Source organism: Bubalus bubalis, chromosome 11 (genome assembly GCF_019923935.1).
Source record: "Bubalus bubalis isolate 160015118507 breed Murrah chromosome 11, NDDB_SH_1, whole genome shotgun sequence".
NCBI lineage: Eukaryota > Metazoa > Chordata > Mammalia > Artiodactyla > Bovidae > Bubalus > Bubalus bubalis.
In genome coordinates this window covers 65,887,966-65,904,858 of record NC_059167.1, presented here as the reverse complement: position 1 = coordinate 65,904,858, position 16,893 = coordinate 65,887,966, and the positions used below count along the sequence as shown (strand labels likewise).

Below are 16,893 nucleotides of genomic sequence, written 5' to 3'. Positions count from 1 at the left end.
CTGAACTGATAAGGTTGGTTTTACTCATAAGTTCAATTTACAGATGAGAAAACTGAAGCTCAGGAAGGTTAGGTAAATTGACCAACTTTGAGCAGCTAACAAATGAGAAACCAGAGTCCATGCCCCAGTGTCTTACCTACAGACCTCTGAGCCACATACCGGATAGCAAAGGTGTTCAGAGAAAGGAGAGGCTGCTGGGGGCTGCGGGCTTCAGGGTGGGCTTCCCTTAAGAAACAGGGCTTAAGTGGGACTTTCCAAGAGGGCTGGATTTGGGGTAGATGCAAGGGAGAGGAAGGCAGACAACCAGCCTAAGTAAGGGTATAACTGATTGTTGAGGCTGTAGAGAGGGGTCTGTTTTCGGCAGTCTCCCTTCGATGGGTATAGTTCGGACTCTGAAGGGGATGACTCTATGAGTGGATGTCACAGTCAGGCCCCTGCACTCAACGGGCCAGCCTTCTGGAGGACCTGGGAGCATAGTGAAACTGGGCCAGGCTTCTCCAGAGACTCTGTCTTCACCCTAAGGTCCCCTCTGGCCTCTGAGAGCCCAGGGGCAGAGTCAACCCCCGGAAACAGGCATGTTGCTGCCTGGAGATGGAGATTGAGGAAAGGGGCAGAAGTTTCAGAAACTTCCATCTCAGCCTGCCACTCCCAGTCTGGTTCTGAACAGACACCAGGGAGACAACAGAGACAAAGACATTGGGAGAGTCCCCTTTGGTCCCCAGTGACCCGGGGACCCTGTTAGGTCCTTCTGGGCCCAAAGGGTCACATGCAGATCAGGGCAGTCTGGGAGGCTAGTCTCAGGTTAGGTCAGGAGCCTCTCTTGGGATGAGGGGATGCTGACAGATGCCAGGAGGGTCACATGCCCATGGAATAACCCACACTAGCCCCCGCACCTGGGACAAGATCCTGGGGGGAACAGAGAGTGTTTATTTGTCAGTCCTCTAATCAAGGCGGAGCCTGTTCAGCATGGAGCGGGGCTCCCAGGGGCCTCCCCCAGCCAGGAGTCACCTAGCATGTAGCACATCCGCGACTCTGGGATCCTCTTCATCAGCCGCCCCATGAAGAACTCGGAGCCGAAGAGCTCTGTGGGGATGAAGGCTCCATACTTCTGCATGCCCACCTCGTAGGGGGAGAACTCGAACCACTCTGCACACGAAGAAAGGCAGATGTCAGCCTCCTGCCGGGACGGCCTCGCCCACCGTGCCTCAAGGAGCCTGGGACCGGGAGGCCGTAGTCCTCCTGCAGGACGCAAGGGGGAGCCCGTGGCCAGCTTCTGAGGACCCGCAAGACAGTTTTGCCACCTGTACGGGTTCATTTGCTCTTCAAAATGGGATAAACCAGGACCAAAAACGGACCCAGAAGCTGGGCAGGTCTCTAGAGTCCTTCCATCCGGCAGCTTAAGAAATATCTAGGATTCTTTCTCTTGACGACTTTTATTTCCTCTGTCTCATCAAATCTCTGCTCAGGGAAACCCCAGTACTCTGCCACCCATCCCCTACATGCATCTGAGCAGAAGCAGGGAGCAGAGTGGACTTCTTCAGCTGTCAGCACAGTATTTTGGTGCGGAGGTTGGCAAAGGTGTGGTGGAGAGGTGTGTGCTGGGGGTACTGAGTGCCTTTGCCTGCTGAGAAGGGACCCCTTCGTAAAATTGCTAGTCACCGCTGTTACCTCTGAAATCCTGGTTGCTTACATCATCCTTGACATTGATGGTGAGGTAGATGGGCAGGGGGTTCTGGCCATGGCACAAAGCAGCGCGCTGATCTGACAGTTTGCATTCATTTCTCTGTGGGGAAAAATAATGGTTAAGGGGAAGAAGCAGACAAGCTGCCTGAAAGCAGTGCAAAATAGAGAACAGTCTGGACCTCTGGCAGCCCATTTCCGGCTCCTGAGCCCACCAGGCTTCTGCAGAGGTCTCAGCTGATACCAGCCAAACCTGCTCTGAAAATGCATCTGGAGAATGCTCACTTGTCCTTGGGCTGTTCACCACCTCAGACACACAGACCCGGTGGTACTGGGTCTGCAGTTTAGGTCTGACCCTCAGAGTCTCAGGGTTCTTCTCATGTGTCAGGGGCCACAAAATGAGAAAGTAGGGGTAGAAGGGGCCACCACTGCCCCCCTTCATCCTCATCATCTTCCACCCCACTCAAACTAGACCAGCTGCATTAAAAACAAGAAATCTGCTTTGCAAGTTGGGATCTCAAATTTGTTTGAGAAGAAAAAAGACTTTTCTTTTTTAAAAACAAAAGGCTTGGAAACTGGGCACCAGATGGCAGTCAAGTTCCAAGTCCCCAAAGCACAGTGCAGTCTAATCAGAGTGGGTGTCCTGCAGATCCTCCTAGACCATAGGCCACCTCCCAAAGTGAATCAGCCTGTGTAGACAAGGCCAGGCTCTAACCCCAGACCAAGCAGCTGCCTGGTGGCTGACATCCATGGTTGTCCAAGTGTGTGAAGACCATGGAACTTTTATGGTATGGTAAACACACATGTGGGTCAAACAACTGTTGTTCAATCATTCAGATCCCATGGACTGCAGCATGCAAGGCTTCCCTGTCCTTCACTATCTCCCAGAGTTTGTTCAAACTTATGTCCATTGAGTCAGTAATGCCATCCAACCATCTCATCCTCTGTCACCCCCTTCTACTCCTGCCTTCAATTTTTCCTAGCATCAGGGTCTTTTCCAATGAGTCAGCTCTTTGCATCAGGTGGCCAAAGTATTGGAACTTCAGCTTCAGCTTCAGTCCTTTCAGTGAATATTCAGAGTTGATTGGAAGGACTGATGAAAGCCTTCTTTGAAAGGCCAACAGGATGCCTATCACAACCGGGCCCAGAGATGCAGGTACCATGGAGCTGACCATCCTGGAAGGAGAAGACATTGCAGACTCAGGGAAGAGCCCAGTCCACACTCACTATCAAGGGGTCCTGAGGGAAAGAGGCCCCTGCCTTGGCCAGAGTGGAAGAGCAGAGGCCTCCTTCCTTCAGCCCTCGACTTGCTTTCCTGGAAACCTCAACTCCTTCCCACACCAAACCCTGGACGATGCTCAGACTTCTAATGTTAAAGGCCTTGGCACATTCCTCCTCATCACATGGGACAGTAACCACTGTTAGAAATAACAACTACCACTTAGTGACGAAATCCCCATTCAAGGAATAGCACAGAGCAGAGCCAGAATTCAAACCCTGTCCTGCTGGAAACCAAAAGCTGACACCCTCAGCCTCTGCCTGCCCTTTTCCATTATGGGGACAGAGTAGATGGTGGGTTATCAAAAGGGGCAGGGATCCACTGAAAGCTGTGAGGGCCCCAGTCTGAATCCCCACTGCCTAGCACAGTTCCTAGCATGCAGGAGGTTCTTAATTTTGTTGAAAGAATGAATGAGGGAGTGAATGAATGTTGAAGATGAGATTTGGGCCATCTTTGGTTGCTCAAATTTTTTGTTTTATAAAAGAGGTGGTCTACTAGAAAATAATTTGCTGTCCCTCTTCCTTCTGGCAAGTTCTTATTTGAATTCAGAACTCTTCAGACACCTTTGGGAATGGGGTAGACAGTCCTAGGCCTGGATAGAAATTAGGTGGGAAACCCTACTTTGGTGTCAAGCAACAGCCAAAGTTGGTTCCTCCCCGGGGCCCATGCCGTGAGAAGTGTCCAGGTGTTAGCTGAGCTCACTGCAATGTCTGGGTCCACAGCATCCCATGGGCATCCCACTGCCCCACCATGGCAGACGTGGCTCTCACAGCAGCTGGGTCCCAGTCCAAGTAGGTTCTCTTCATGAGCACACATTGCTCAGATCATTGGATAGCAAAGCTGGAAAGAACCTCCCTGAGCTCATCCTCTGTGTGGTGGCCATGAGTAGGGGCCCAGGCCATGACAGAGGGATCTTGAGTCAGGCCCATTCTGTGGGGGGGTGGGTTGCCAGACTCCTCTGACAGCCAGCTTGGCTGGAGGACTCTCCAAGGGACCACATAGTGGACTAGGATGCTTCCACCCAGCCTTTCTTCCCTCTCTCTTCCACTTGGTGTCAGGCTTGTATCACAGTCTGACAGCTTCCTCCCCATTTTCTCTCACAGGTTCTCAGAGGAAGAGCTGCCTCTCTGCAGGGTTGCACCAAAGCCACCCCCAAGGGAGGGCCTCAGTCATATTTAAAAGGATGTGGGAAGACAATCCCACCGCCTGGCTCCATCATGCGTTCTGATGTCTCAAGCTTCTTACAGTGCAAGGATGCATCCGCACGCAAGTCTAACTCCCTCACGCTGCGACGTATCTCCCGATGCCCTCATGAAGGCAGAAGGCTGGGCATCAGCCCCGGGCAGGTTGGGCCCCAAGGGAAGCTGAGCACCTACCTCATCCCCCAGACAGGCCTCAATCAGCAGGCCCCAGAAGTCTGTGAAGGTGACCTTGTAGCCTTCCTGCCTGCGCTGCTGGAGTTCCTCCTGGAATTTGAGGAGCTGGTCTGGGAACAGGGCAGGCATCTTGTCCTTGACCGTATGCCTCCGTGCCTCGAGGACGGCACGCTCCAGGTTTTTGGAGGACCAGTCAGGGTCACGGTACAAGGTGGCCATGGTCCTGGAGAGAGAGATAGGCATGGCTGATAGAGCTGAGCCAGGCCTGGTCTGATGGACCCTGGACTCTGGCAGGAAAGAAGGTGGGCTTTATGGGAAGCCCTCACCTGCCAGGAGAGGAGCCTGAAGGAAAGGGGATGAGGCCTGGCAGTGACGGGGAGGACAGTCTTACTCAGCGTCACAACTGCTGCTATGTCTTGACTGCCTGTCCTGTGCCAGGCGAAGTACATTGTTTAACAGTGAGGATTCTGGGCCCAGGTCTGCCTGGGTTCAACACTAGACTCTGCCACTCACCAGCTGCGTGATCTGGGCAAGTCACCTACCTGCTCCTCACCTCAGTTTCCCCATCTGTGGACTGGGGAGAATGATGGTAACTGTACCCACCTCACAGCATTACTGTGACGATGATGTGAATTAATATAAAATGGTGAGGACAGTACCTGGCCCGAAGTAAGTGGTGGGCCATAGAGTGGTAGGGCCAACATTTGGCCCTGGGTTTGTGTGTGCTAAGTCGCTTCAGTTGTGTCTGACCCTGCAGCCCTGTGAACTATAGCCCACCAGGCTCCTCTGTCCATGGGATTCTCCAGGCAAGAATACTGGAGTGGGTTGCCATGCCTTCCTCCAGGGGATCTTCCCAACCCAGGGGTCAAACCCATGTCTCTTACATCTCCTGCACTGACAGACCAGTTCTTTACCACTAGCGCAACTGACCCCAGGCTTGGCAGATTCCAAGTTCTAGACTCTTTCTACTCTGTCACATTAATTTCTATAATTATGATGCCAGGTAAAGATTCATTACTTTGCCAACAAAGGTCCGTCTAGTCAAGGCTATGGTTTTTCCAGTGGCCATGTATGGATGTGAGAGTTGGACTGTGAAGGAAGCTGAGTGCCAAAGAATTGATGCTTTTGAACTGTGGTGTTGGAGAAGACTCTTGAGAGTCCCTTGGACTGCAAGGAGATCCAACCAGTCCATTCTGAAGGAGATCAGCCCTGGGATTTCTTCGGAAGGAATGATGCTAAAGCTGAAACTGCAGTACTTTGGCCACCTCATGAGAAGAGTTGACTCATTGGAAAAGACTCTGATGCTGGGAGGGATTGGGGGCAGGAGGAGAAGGGGACGACAGAGGATGAGATGGCTGGATGGCATCACTGACTCAATGGACATGAGTTTGATTGAACTCCGGGAGTTGGTGATGGACAGGGAGGCCTGGCGTGCTGCGATTCATGGGGTCACAAAGAGTTGGACACGACTGAGCGACTGAACTGAACTGAAAGATTCATTTCCCCTTTTTCTTCTTAACTTCTATGTGGGCAGTCGGGAGGAGTAGAACAAAGATGGAGATCCCCAGCCCTGGGTCTTTGCCTCTGTCTGCCTTTGCTTAGTCCAGACACAGTTTCTTCAGTCTAGGTCAGGACAGCACCCAGGGATCGCCCTCCCCACGGGGATCTGGCCTTCAGCTGGCCAACTGTCTGAGCCACGGCCTCTGGCTTCAGGAGAGTTCTGCAACAAAAAAGCACCCTGCTCTCCATTAGTTTTATGCGGTTACTTTTATACTTTTAAAAAGCTTTCAAAGATGTTACAAAGGATTGATTTTGATTTTTAAAAACTCCTTTCCAGCGCTTTCCCAGGCCAGGAGACACCCCACCCCCACCCTAGCGCAGGCTGGGTTCCTCCCAGTTTCCTGCCTGATCCAGAGATAGGCCAGGAGGAGGCAGACACCCCTCTACCCCGATGCAAGCAGGTCTGTCTCCTTAGCCCACTTCCCATGGGCAGCAGTTTATCAGTGAGGATTGAGAATGTAGGCCCTGGACTCAACCTGGGTTGAAATCCCAGCTCAACCACTCATTAGCTGAGTGACCTTGGGCCAATCCCTTCCTTTCTCCAGCTGTAAAATGAGCATAATGACAACATCTTCCTCATAGTCTTGTTAGGAAGAAATGAGAGGGTCCATGGGAAACAGTGTCCCCGGGACTCAGTACAGAGGCAACGCCAGTAATTGTCAGCTATCCTCTGTCCCCTCTGGGCTGAAGCCTCAGGGCCTCTGGTGTGCCAGGAACCCTTGGCTTTCCTCACATCTGTCCACTCAAATGAAAGCTACCCAGAGTCCTCCAGGATGAGGGGCACAGGTTGGGGCCTGGAAGGTTCTGGGGCTTACTAGTTCCCACAGAATAAGACTCAGCCCTGGCTGAGAGGCTCTGGGCTGTCACGAGGCCTGGGTCATCCTAGACCAGGGCTGCATCATGACTTTGGTGGGCCCCTTCCACCATAAAAAATAGTAAAAAAAAAAATTATCTTTTATGACTGTTGTGTAAAGACAAATATAGTAATATTATTTATTAAAACATTTTCTTCAACCTAGAAGTTCTTTTCATTTTTCCTGATCTTAAAAGAAATTCAAACATTTTTGTGGGCCCCCCCACAGGCATCTGTGGAGAAGCCGTCCTCACCCTGGCCTCTCCTGTGGCAGAGCTGAGGGCTCACACTCCCTGCTCACCGGCAAGAGTGAGGAGCCGGGAGCCCGAGGTGGCCCACAGGGCAGAGGGAGCGCACGGGGCGGGCTGGGCTGCGATGTGGGCAGCCAGGGCAGTGGGGCCAGCTCCTCCCACCCCAGGAGACTTGCACAGTCAGTCTGAGAGAGGACAGCTGCCTCTCCCCGGCAGGATGGGGTCGGTGGCAGAAGTGGCTCTCTCATGGTTGGCCACCACACCCCTGGGCCCCTGCCGTAGTAAACGCAAGTCATGGCCAACACACGTCCTTTGTGTACCCAGTCCTGGGAGAGCATCTCGAAACAACCCCACGAGGTCAGTGTTGTTACTATCCCCGCTTTACAGCTACAGAAAATGAGGCTCGGAGAAGTTAAGCTGTATGCCCAAGGTCACACAGCTGTGAGTGGTGACAGGTGTCACGAGTCACTCTATCTTGGGGCGGAGGAGCTTCACCAGAAACCCCCCTCCTGGCCAAGCTGTTGGCTGCTTGCTCTGGGCTTCACCAGACACGTCCCTGGCTCCTTACCAGGTGGCCCCAGACAGGCCGGTGATATAGCTGGCACAGTTCAGGATGTTCAGCTTCTGCAGCGCCAGCAAGTGGCCGTACATGGCGGTCATAGATCTTGTTCCACCCCCAGTGGCCATGATGGCTATCAGCGGGACCTGGGGGCACATGGAGCAGGCTGTTGGGATGAGGCTGGACAGCAGAAGACTTGGAATGACAGGAGCTTAGAAAGAACAGTGGAGGAGGAGAAGCGGGCTACAGAGAGCAGGGGCGGGGGGAATTGAGCAACCTGAAAACTGCTTTTCACACAGTGTCAGGCCACTTGGTAGGTAGAAAGCTGGACCTTATCTCTCAACCCAATGGTTGGTGTCAGGCTTGGTAAATCAGAAAGTCACATAGGAGCTCTTAGCACTGTGAATCTAGCCCTCAGTTAAAAGAGGATGAATTGGGGCCAGAGAGCTGGGTGACTTGCTCAAAAATCCAACCAGTGTGATTCTTTAATGGCTGTGAATCAGTATCTTCTATAAGGGGATTTGATGTTAGAGCATCAAGGCCAGGCTCGGCTCGTGATATGTGCTCAGAATAAACCGTATGTGTAGGAGCAGGAACAGATGGATTTTTGATATGGGAAGGAGCAAGGTTGTCATCTGTGGGCTTACATAGGTTTAAGATGCCCTTGGTGTATTTCCCTACAGATGGGAGAGGGAGATGTGGGGTCTTTACCAAGACTCGCTTTGTTTTCATTTGAGTGGGGACTGTGAGAACTATTGTCAGCGGAAGCCCTGTCACAGCCGTCCTAGGTGGCGAGGTCTCTGTCCACACTGTGGTTAGCCTCAGAAGGGGAACTCTCGGTGGGCTGACTGCTGCTCACGGGAGTGTGGGCCCCAGCCCACACCAGGGAGATGACACAGGGCACAGAGGCTCTGTCGTCTGCCCTGTGCACAGAAGCTGGCCCTGCAGGCGGAAGCTGCTTGTCTTCAGTCCCCGACTGCAGTTCATTCTGTGTGTGTGTGTGTGTGTGTGTGTGCACGCACATTTGGGGGAAGGGAGAATTAAAGAATGAAAGGCCTACGGCTTACGGAGGCAATGTGTGGCATGTGTGAGCTAGGGGAGCTCTCAAGGTTTCCCTGGCTGGGAAAAGGAGGCCACATGGTCCCGTGTAACTAGGACATCACTCATTGTCTCAGGATGTCAGTGCAGGGGAGGAGCTGCTGGGCTCCTTCCTTTCCTTCTACTCTACCCTCCCTGCCCCTGTGACTACACAGCTGAATCACATCCTACAGTGATGAAGCACAGCCCTCACCTGGGCGCCTGGAACCTTGGCACTAAGGACCACGGGAAAGGCAGTGCCGCCCTGGGGCACGGGAGGGACTGCAGGGCGCAGCCAGCAGGCACGGTTTGGAAGGACAGGTTTGACTTGGAGTGGACCTCCGCTCACCCACCTCATCTGCCCGCAGGTCCTCCTCCAGCTGCAGCACCTCCTTCAGCGCCTGGGCTGCCACCACCCTCCGTTTCTGCAGGAACTCCAGTTCTGCCTGGCACAGGCTGAAGCCCAGCCGCACGTCCAGCGCCTGGGAACTATGGGGACAGAGGACCTTGGCTGAGCGGGCCTGTAGATTCCATCTTCATGGAGAAGACATGGTTTTAGGGTCAGTTGGACCTAGGCTTGAGGCCTGGTTCTGCCAGGTGTCACCTCTGTGACCTTGGGCCTCTGCTTTCTCATCTGTAAAATGGGGCTAATCGTGCTTGACTCCCGACAATGAGCCACCAAATGTAAAGCCCCCAAAGCCTTAGCTGGTGCACTGTGAGCAGGTACTTAACACTATTAGGTATTCATTGAACCCTATGCTTTCTCAATAAGTTCTGGAAAGTGCTGGAAGGCGTCCCCCAGGCACCTGCTAGAGCCTGAGGCCAGACATGGTGACAAGGGTCCCTGAGACCCTTTTAGCCAATCCCTCTGAATAAAGCAAGGGCTTCCCAGGTAGTCAGTGGTAAAGAACCTGCCAGTGCAGAAAATCCAAGAGATATGGGTTCAATCCCTGGATTGGGAAGATCCCCTGGAGGAGGAAATGGCAACCCATGCCAGTATTCTTGCCTGGAAAATCCCACGGACAGAGGAGCCTGGAGGACTGCAGTCCTCGGGGTTTCAAGGAGTCAGACATGACTAAGCACAAACACACACATACTCACACACACACTTCTGAATAAGGCTGTACCATAAGGGCTCTCGTGAGCTGAATAAACGAGGCCTTGTTCTCATGGTACTCATATTTCTTTCTGCTCCCAGAGTAAGACTCCTCCTTCATACTCTGGTTGTAATCCTGTCATCCCTACAGATCTACAAGGTGGGCGGGGCAGAAGAAGCATGTCCAACACTTGTCCTCTTTTTATCATATCCCTGATCTGAGCAGGTCCAGGCTTATGGCCTGGCATCCAAGCCCCACCTGATCTGTCCAGCCTCACCTCCTGCTACTTTCTAGGAGGGTCCGTTGGTTCCCAGAGCCCAGGAGCAGTGTGGGTCCTGAGCCTCCTTCCTCTGCCCACCAACATCCCTTGCATCCTCCAAGGCCCTGCTCCCCAGGCAAATGAACCTTTGACAATTTCTGACCTGAGTCTTAGTGACCTGTGTAATTAAAAAGGTCATATCTCCTTGAAGGCAGAATCTGGGGACTGTCCCATCCGTTCCCTCTGTGTCTAGTACAGGCCTGCAGACACAGCTGTCAGGAAATTTTCCCTTGGTCTCAACAAGGAATGAATAATCAAACAGCAATAATAATAACATTAGTTGATATTTTCAGACTGTCCCACTTCTCAGATCACTGATTTCCTCACATGTGTTATCTCACTGGATCCTCAAAGCAACCCAACCATGGACCATGCCTTTAGTATTGCTGTAATTCGCAGATGAAAAAAAAAAATGAGACTTAGAGGGGCTTAATAACTTGACCGAGGACAAAATAGCTGTCAGACTGTAAATGGAAGCAACAGTCACTTGATCTTCAACAAGGGTGTCAAGACAATTCAAAAGGGAAAGAATCATCTTTTCACCAAATGATGCTGAGACAATGGATATCCACATGCCAAGAGTCCAAGAGTGAAGTTGGACCCCTATTTCACAATATATACATATATATTCACATATACACAAATTAACTCAAAATCAATCATAGACTCACATGTGAGAGCTAGGACTATAACACTCTTAAAAGAAAACATGGGAGTAAATCTTCTTGACCTTGGATTAGGCAATGGTGTTTTAAATATGACACCAAGAGCCCAAGTGACAAAGGAAAAATATACATACGCTGAAATTCACCAAAACTGAAAATTTCTGTGCTTCAAAGAACACTATTAAGAATGTGAAAGACAATCTTCAGAATAGGAAAAAATATTTAAAAGTCATATATCTGACAAGGGGCTTGTATCAAAATATACAAAGAAATTTTACAAGTCATCAATAAAAGGCAAATCACCCACTTTAAAATGGGCAAAAGATTTGAATAAATATTTCTCTGAAGAAGATACATGAATGGCCTGTAAGCCTATGAAAAGATGCCCAACATCACTGGCCATCACCAAAATGCAAATCAAAACCACAAGATACCACATCCTTAAAGAGAAATGAGTCAGAGGGACAGACAGAAAGAGGGTACTTTACCAGGGTGTAGACTTCATGTGTAATTCACAGTTCTCATTCTGGGAAGTGAAAGATGAAAAGTTTGTCAGGGATGACAAGTTTAGAGCCAAGAGTTCCCAACCGAAGAAGTGGAGACTCACCACACTGTCCACCCCGACCTGACTCCAGACATACGCGTGTACGTGTGGGCACACACCCATGTTCTCTTCTGGACGTGACCCTCCCCACCATCCTGGACTCAGCCTCCACACACTGTCTTTGGCTCCACACTGCAGCCCAGCAGTCTCCTACACCACAAGACTCCTCTACCCTACCAGGAATCATCCTCCTTCATGGCCCCCCAGGCTCTCCCCATCTCCTTGTCACAGGAGCTCCAGGCTAAGCTGCTCAGGGGCCCCTTCCCAGACCCCAGGCCCTCACCACAGGCAAGGTCACCGCCTGGCCATCGGGGAGGCAGTGGAGGGACTGGCACACAGGGCCCTTCTGGCGTGCACAGCAGCAAAGCTGGAAGGAGGGCAGGTGTGTGAGGGGGAGGGCCCCTCCCGCTGCCCACCACTCCCAGTCCCCTACCGCCCACACCTCTCCCAGTCCCCTATACCCCCCCACCACCTCTCCCAGTCCCTTACCGCCCACACCTCTCCCAGTCCCCTATACCCCCCACCACCACCTCTCCCAGTCCCCTACCCCCCACACCTCTCCCAGGCCCCTACCCCCAACATACTTCTGCAGCCCCTACCTCACAGATCCATGGGCTCTTGGGCAACTCCACGTGCACCTCGGGCTGGAAGTATTTGGGGTATTGGAAGCAGGCAAGGTTTGAGCAGCGGGACTCCAGGCAGGGTGAGATGTGCTGGGTGTGCTCGAAGGACTCCGTCACTGTCACCAGGAGGTCCTTCTCTGGAAGAGAGGACGAGAGGGCTGAGACCCCCAGGAAGCCTCTTGCTTCCCACCCTCACATGGCCCACTAAAAGGCCTAGCTGGAGGCACACAGGATAGGGGTTTAGAATGACCAAGGCACTGGATAAAATGCCCCAGAGCCTTGTTCTGAAGGGCAGGGCAGGGCCCTGGAACCTGCACTTCAACAGGCTTGTGCATGAGATCTGAGATGCTGAGTCCTCTGGACTAATCCTCCTCCTTCTCTGCAAGGTGCCCCCAAATCACCCTCCCACTGCACTGGAAGCAGCCCTCCTTTCTGCCAGTTTGGGGGTAGAGCCTCTTCCTTCCCCTCCCTCTGCCTGTGGGGCTCTGAGGCTGTCCTCTTTCCAAGCAGGGCTTGAGTGGGGGATGGGATGGAGCGCTGAACTGGAGGGTCTTGTAGTTGTGGATCTGTCAGGCCATAAGATGCTAGAACTCTGTGAACTGGAGTCTGATTAGAGGAAGTGGTGCATCTAGAGGCCCTACCTGCCTTGGGTGCTGACCACCACGCTAGACCCAGGGAATTCCTGGTCTGACAGGCTGCAGCGCAGATCAGTATGGACAAATAGGCAGTGCTGTGCCCTTGATCCCTGGCCCAGGGCGCTGGGAAGCTCTGAGGGTCACCTGGGGGCCTGGAAGAGCAGCCTCCTTTTAGGGCAGTGAGAAGGACAGGGGTTCATGACCCCTGAGGGTAAGAAGATCCCGAGGACTCAGCCAAGCTTTGGCTTCCCCATCGAGCCGAGGGCGGCCATGGAGCGGCCACCCTGATGTTGACAGTCAGAAAACAGCACCATTCCTGCCTCCCACCCGCCAGCAGGCAGAAGCGGTTGAAGGGCTCACTTTTCCTCTTCTTTGGCCTCCTGGATTCTGCACAAACCTCCAGGCAGGACATTTGTCGAGACTGAAACAAAGGAAGGGGGGTCATTTTGAGCCCATGCTGCCTGGGATGCTCTACCAGGCCACACATTCCCAGAGACTGATCTTGCAGGGAGAGAGCTCCTTGAATCCTGAGGCTTTAGCTGCATCGAATTAAAATGGCTGTACTAACAGCCTAATTATGGGAAACTTTTAACTTCTGAATTTAATGCTTTTAGGGATTAGAGTTGGGGAAAACTGGGATGAGACTGATTCTGGGAGGAGGCTGCAGACTAGTGGGTGCTTTTATTAGGGGGTTCCTGGGACATGGTTGTGGGAGATGGGGTGATGGCCCAGATATTTTCTCCCCAGGAGCAGGAGCCCAGCTGCTGCCCCCACCATGCCCTGGCTCCCTTTGTCTGGCTTCAGTTAGCCTGCCTCCTAGCGGGCTCTGGGGCAAGGGTCCAAGTTGGGCCTGGTTTTCCTTCCCACAGTTCTGTTCTCTGAGAGGAGCAGCCACAGGTGGCCCTAGAGCCACAGGAGACTCTGGAAGGACAGTTACCACCAGCACGCCGTTCGTGATGAGGCTCTCAGGTGGAGAGGGGCTGAAAAACAAAGTGAGAACTCCTGGTCAGTCTTGTCATTCTTTTTTTTTTTTTAACTTATTTTATTGAAGTATACCTGAGTTACAACATTGTGTTAATTTCCACTGTATAGCAAAGTGGTTTAGTTATACACACACATATGTATATATTCTTTTTCATATCAGTTCAGTTCAGTCGTGTCCAATTCTTTGAGACCCCATGGACTGCAGCATGCCAGGCTTCCCTGTCCATCACCAACTCCCAGAGCTTGCTCAAACTCATGTCCGTTGAGTCGGTGATGCCATCCAACCATCTCATCCTCTGTCATCCCCTTTTCCTCCCACCTTAAATCTTTCATAGCATCAGGGTCTTTTCCAATGAGTCAGTTTTTCACATCAGGTGGCCAAAGGATTGGAGTTTCAGCTTCAGCATCAGTCAGTCCTTCCAATGAATATTCAGGGTTGATTTCCTTTAAGATTGACTGGTTGGATCTCCTTGCAGTCCAAGAGACTCTCAAGAGTCTTCTCCAACACCACAGTTCAAAAGCATCAATTCTTCGGCACTCAGCTTTCTTCACAGTCCAACTCTCACATCCATACATGACTACTGGAAAAACCATAGCTCTGACTAGAAGGACCTTTGTTGGCAAAGTAATGTTGCTGCTTTTTAATATGCTGTCTAGGTTGGTCATAGCTTTTCTTCCAAGGAGCAAGTGTCTTTTAATTTCATGGCTTCAGTCACCATCTGCCCCCCAAAATAAAGTCTGTCACTGTTTCCACTGTTTCCCCATCTATTTGCCATGAAGTGATGGGACTGGATGCCATGATGTTAGTTTTTTGAATGTTGAGTTTTAAGCCAACTTTTTCACTCTCCTCTTTCACTTTCATCAAGAGGCTCTTTAGTTCTTCTTCACTTTCTGCCATAAGGGTGGTATTACCTGCATATCTGAGGTTATTGATATTTCTCCCAGCAATCTTGATTCCAGCTTGTGCTTCCTCCAGCTCAACATTTCTCATGATGTACTCTGCATATAAGTTAAATAAGCAGAGTGACAAGTATACAGCCTTGATGTACTCCTTTCCCAATTTGGTACCAGTCCCTTGTTCCATGTACGGTTCTAACTGTTGCTTCTTGACCTACATACGGATTTCTCAGGATGCAGGCAGGGGGTCTGTTGTTCCCATCTCTTTAAGAATTTTCCACAATTTGTTGTGATCCAAACAGTCAAAGGCTTTGGCATAGTCAATAAAACAGAAATAGATGTTTTTCTGGAACTCTCTTGTTTTTTCGATGATCCAACAGATGTTGGCAATCTGATCTCTGGTTCTTCTGCCTTTTCTAAATCCAGCTTGAACATCTGGAAGTTCCTGGTTTATGTACTGTTGAAGCCTGGCTTCAAGATTTTGAGCAGTACTTTGCTAGTGAGTGAAATGACTGCAATTGTGTGGTAGTTTGAACATTCTTTGGCATTGCCTTTCTTTGGGATGGGAAATGAAAACTGACCTTTTCCAGTCCTGTGGTCACTGCTGAGTTTTCCAAATTTGCTGACATATTGAATGCAGCACTTTCACAGCATCATCTTTTAGGATTTAAAAAAGTTCAGATGGAATTCCATCACCTCCAGTAGCTTTGTTCTTAGTGATGCCTCCTAAGGCCCACTGGACTTCATATTCCAGGATGTCTGGCTCTAGGTGAGTGATCACACCATCATGGTTATCTGGATCATGAAGATCTTTTTTTGTACAGTTCTTCTGTGTATTCTTGCCACCCTTTCTTAATATCTTCTGCTTCTGTTATGTCCATATCATTTCTGTCCTTTATTGTGCCCATCTTTGCAGGAAATGTTCCCTTGGTATCTCTAATTTTCTTGAAGAGATCTCTAGTCTTTCCCATTCTATTGTTTTCCTCTATTTCTTTGCACTGATCACTGAGGAAGGCTTTCTTATCTCTCCTTGCTATTCTTTGAAGGAGAAGGCAATGGCAACCCACTCCAGTACTCTTGCCTGGAAAATCCCATGGACAGAGGAGGCTGGTAGGCTGCAGTCCATGGGGTGGCTAAGAGCCAGGCACGACTGAACGACTTCACTTTCACTTTTCACTTTCATGCATTGGAGAAGGAAATGGCAACCCACTTCAGTGTTCTTGCCTGGAGAATCCCAGGGATGGGGGAGCCTGGTGGGCTACTGTCTATGGGGTCACACAGAGTTGGACACGACTGAAGTGACTTAGTAGCAGCAGCAGCAGCAGCTATTCTTTGAAACTCTGCATTCAGATGGGTATTATCTTTCCTTTTCTCCTTTGCCTTTTGCGTCTCTTCTTTTCTCAGCTATTTGTAAGCCTCCTCAGACAACCATTTTGCTTTTTTGCATTTATTTTTCTTGAGGATGGTCTTTATTCCTGTCTCCTGTACAATGTAATGAACCTCCGTCCATAGTTCATCTGGCACTCTGTCTATCAGATCTAGGCCCTTAAATCTATTTCTCACTTCCACTGTATAGTCATAAGGGATTTGATTTAGGTCATACTTGAATGGCCTAGGGGTTTTCCCTACTTTCTTCAATTTAAGTCTGAATTTGGCAATAAGGAGTTCATGGTCTGAGCCACAGTCAGCTCCTGGTCTTGTTTTTGCTGACTGTATAGAGCGTCTCCATCTTTGGCTGCAAAGAATATAATCAGTCTGATTTTGGTGTTGACCATCTGGTGAGGTCCCTGTGTACAGTTGTTTGCTGTGTTGTTGGAAGAGGGTGTTTGCCATGACCAGTGCGTTCTCTTGGCAAAACTCTGTTAGACTTTGCCCTGCTTCATTTTGTACTCCAATGCCAAACTTGCCTGGTACTCCAGTTATCTCTTGACTTCCTACTTTTGCATTTTAGTCCCCCATGATGAAAAGGACATCTTTTTTGGGTGTTAGTTCTAGAAAGTCTTGTAGGTCTTCATAGAACTGTTTAATTTCAGCTTCTTCAGCGTTACTGGTTGGGGCATAGACTTGGATTACTGTGATATTGAATGGCTTGCCTTGGAAACAAACAGAGATCATTCTATTGTTTTTGAGATTGCACCCAAGTACTGCATTTCAGACTCTTTTGTTGACTATGAGGGCTACTCCATTTCTTTTAAGCGATTCTTGCCCACAATAGTAGATATAACGGTCATCTGAATTAAATTCTTCCATTCCAGTCCACTTTAGCTCACTGATTCCTAAAATGTCGATGTTCAGTCTTACTATCTCCTGTTTGACCACTTCCAATTTACCTTGATTCATGGACCTATCATTCCAGATTCCTATGCAATATTGTTCTTTACAGCATCAGACTTGACTTCTATCACCAGTTACATCCACAACTGGGTGTTAATTT

General features: G+C 50.4%; 1 protein-coding gene across 3 annotated transcripts in view; it reads right to left on the bottom strand.

Moving 5' to 3' along the window:
* Positions 1-16,893, bottom strand: part of PLA2G4E (phospholipase A2 group IVE) — a 75,245-nt gene that overhangs the window by 8,462 nt on the left and 49,890 nt on the right. For 2 of the 3 annotated variants that reach the window (XM_006066213.4, XM_044925182.2), the window contains exons 6-15: positions 13,516-13,558; positions 12,939-12,999; positions 11,920-12,080; positions 11,604-11,687; positions 11,205-11,242; positions 8,989-9,124; positions 7,568-7,704; positions 4,336-4,558; positions 1,669-1,783; positions 1,009-1,146 (exon numbers count right to left, since the gene is read on the bottom strand). In XM_006066213.4, coding sequence (XP_006066275.2) covers positions 1,009-1,146; positions 1,669-1,783; positions 4,336-4,558; positions 7,568-7,704; positions 8,989-9,124; positions 11,205-11,242; positions 11,604-11,687; positions 11,920-12,080; positions 12,939-12,999; positions 13,516-13,558 — 1,136 coding nt within the window. The remainder of the gene's footprint in view (positions 1-1,008; positions 1,147-1,668; positions 1,784-4,335; positions 4,559-7,567; positions 7,705-8,988; positions 9,125-11,204; positions 11,243-11,603; positions 11,688-11,919; positions 12,081-12,938; positions 13,000-13,515; positions 13,559-16,893) is intronic. The other variant, XM_044925183.2, reaches the window with a different exon arrangement.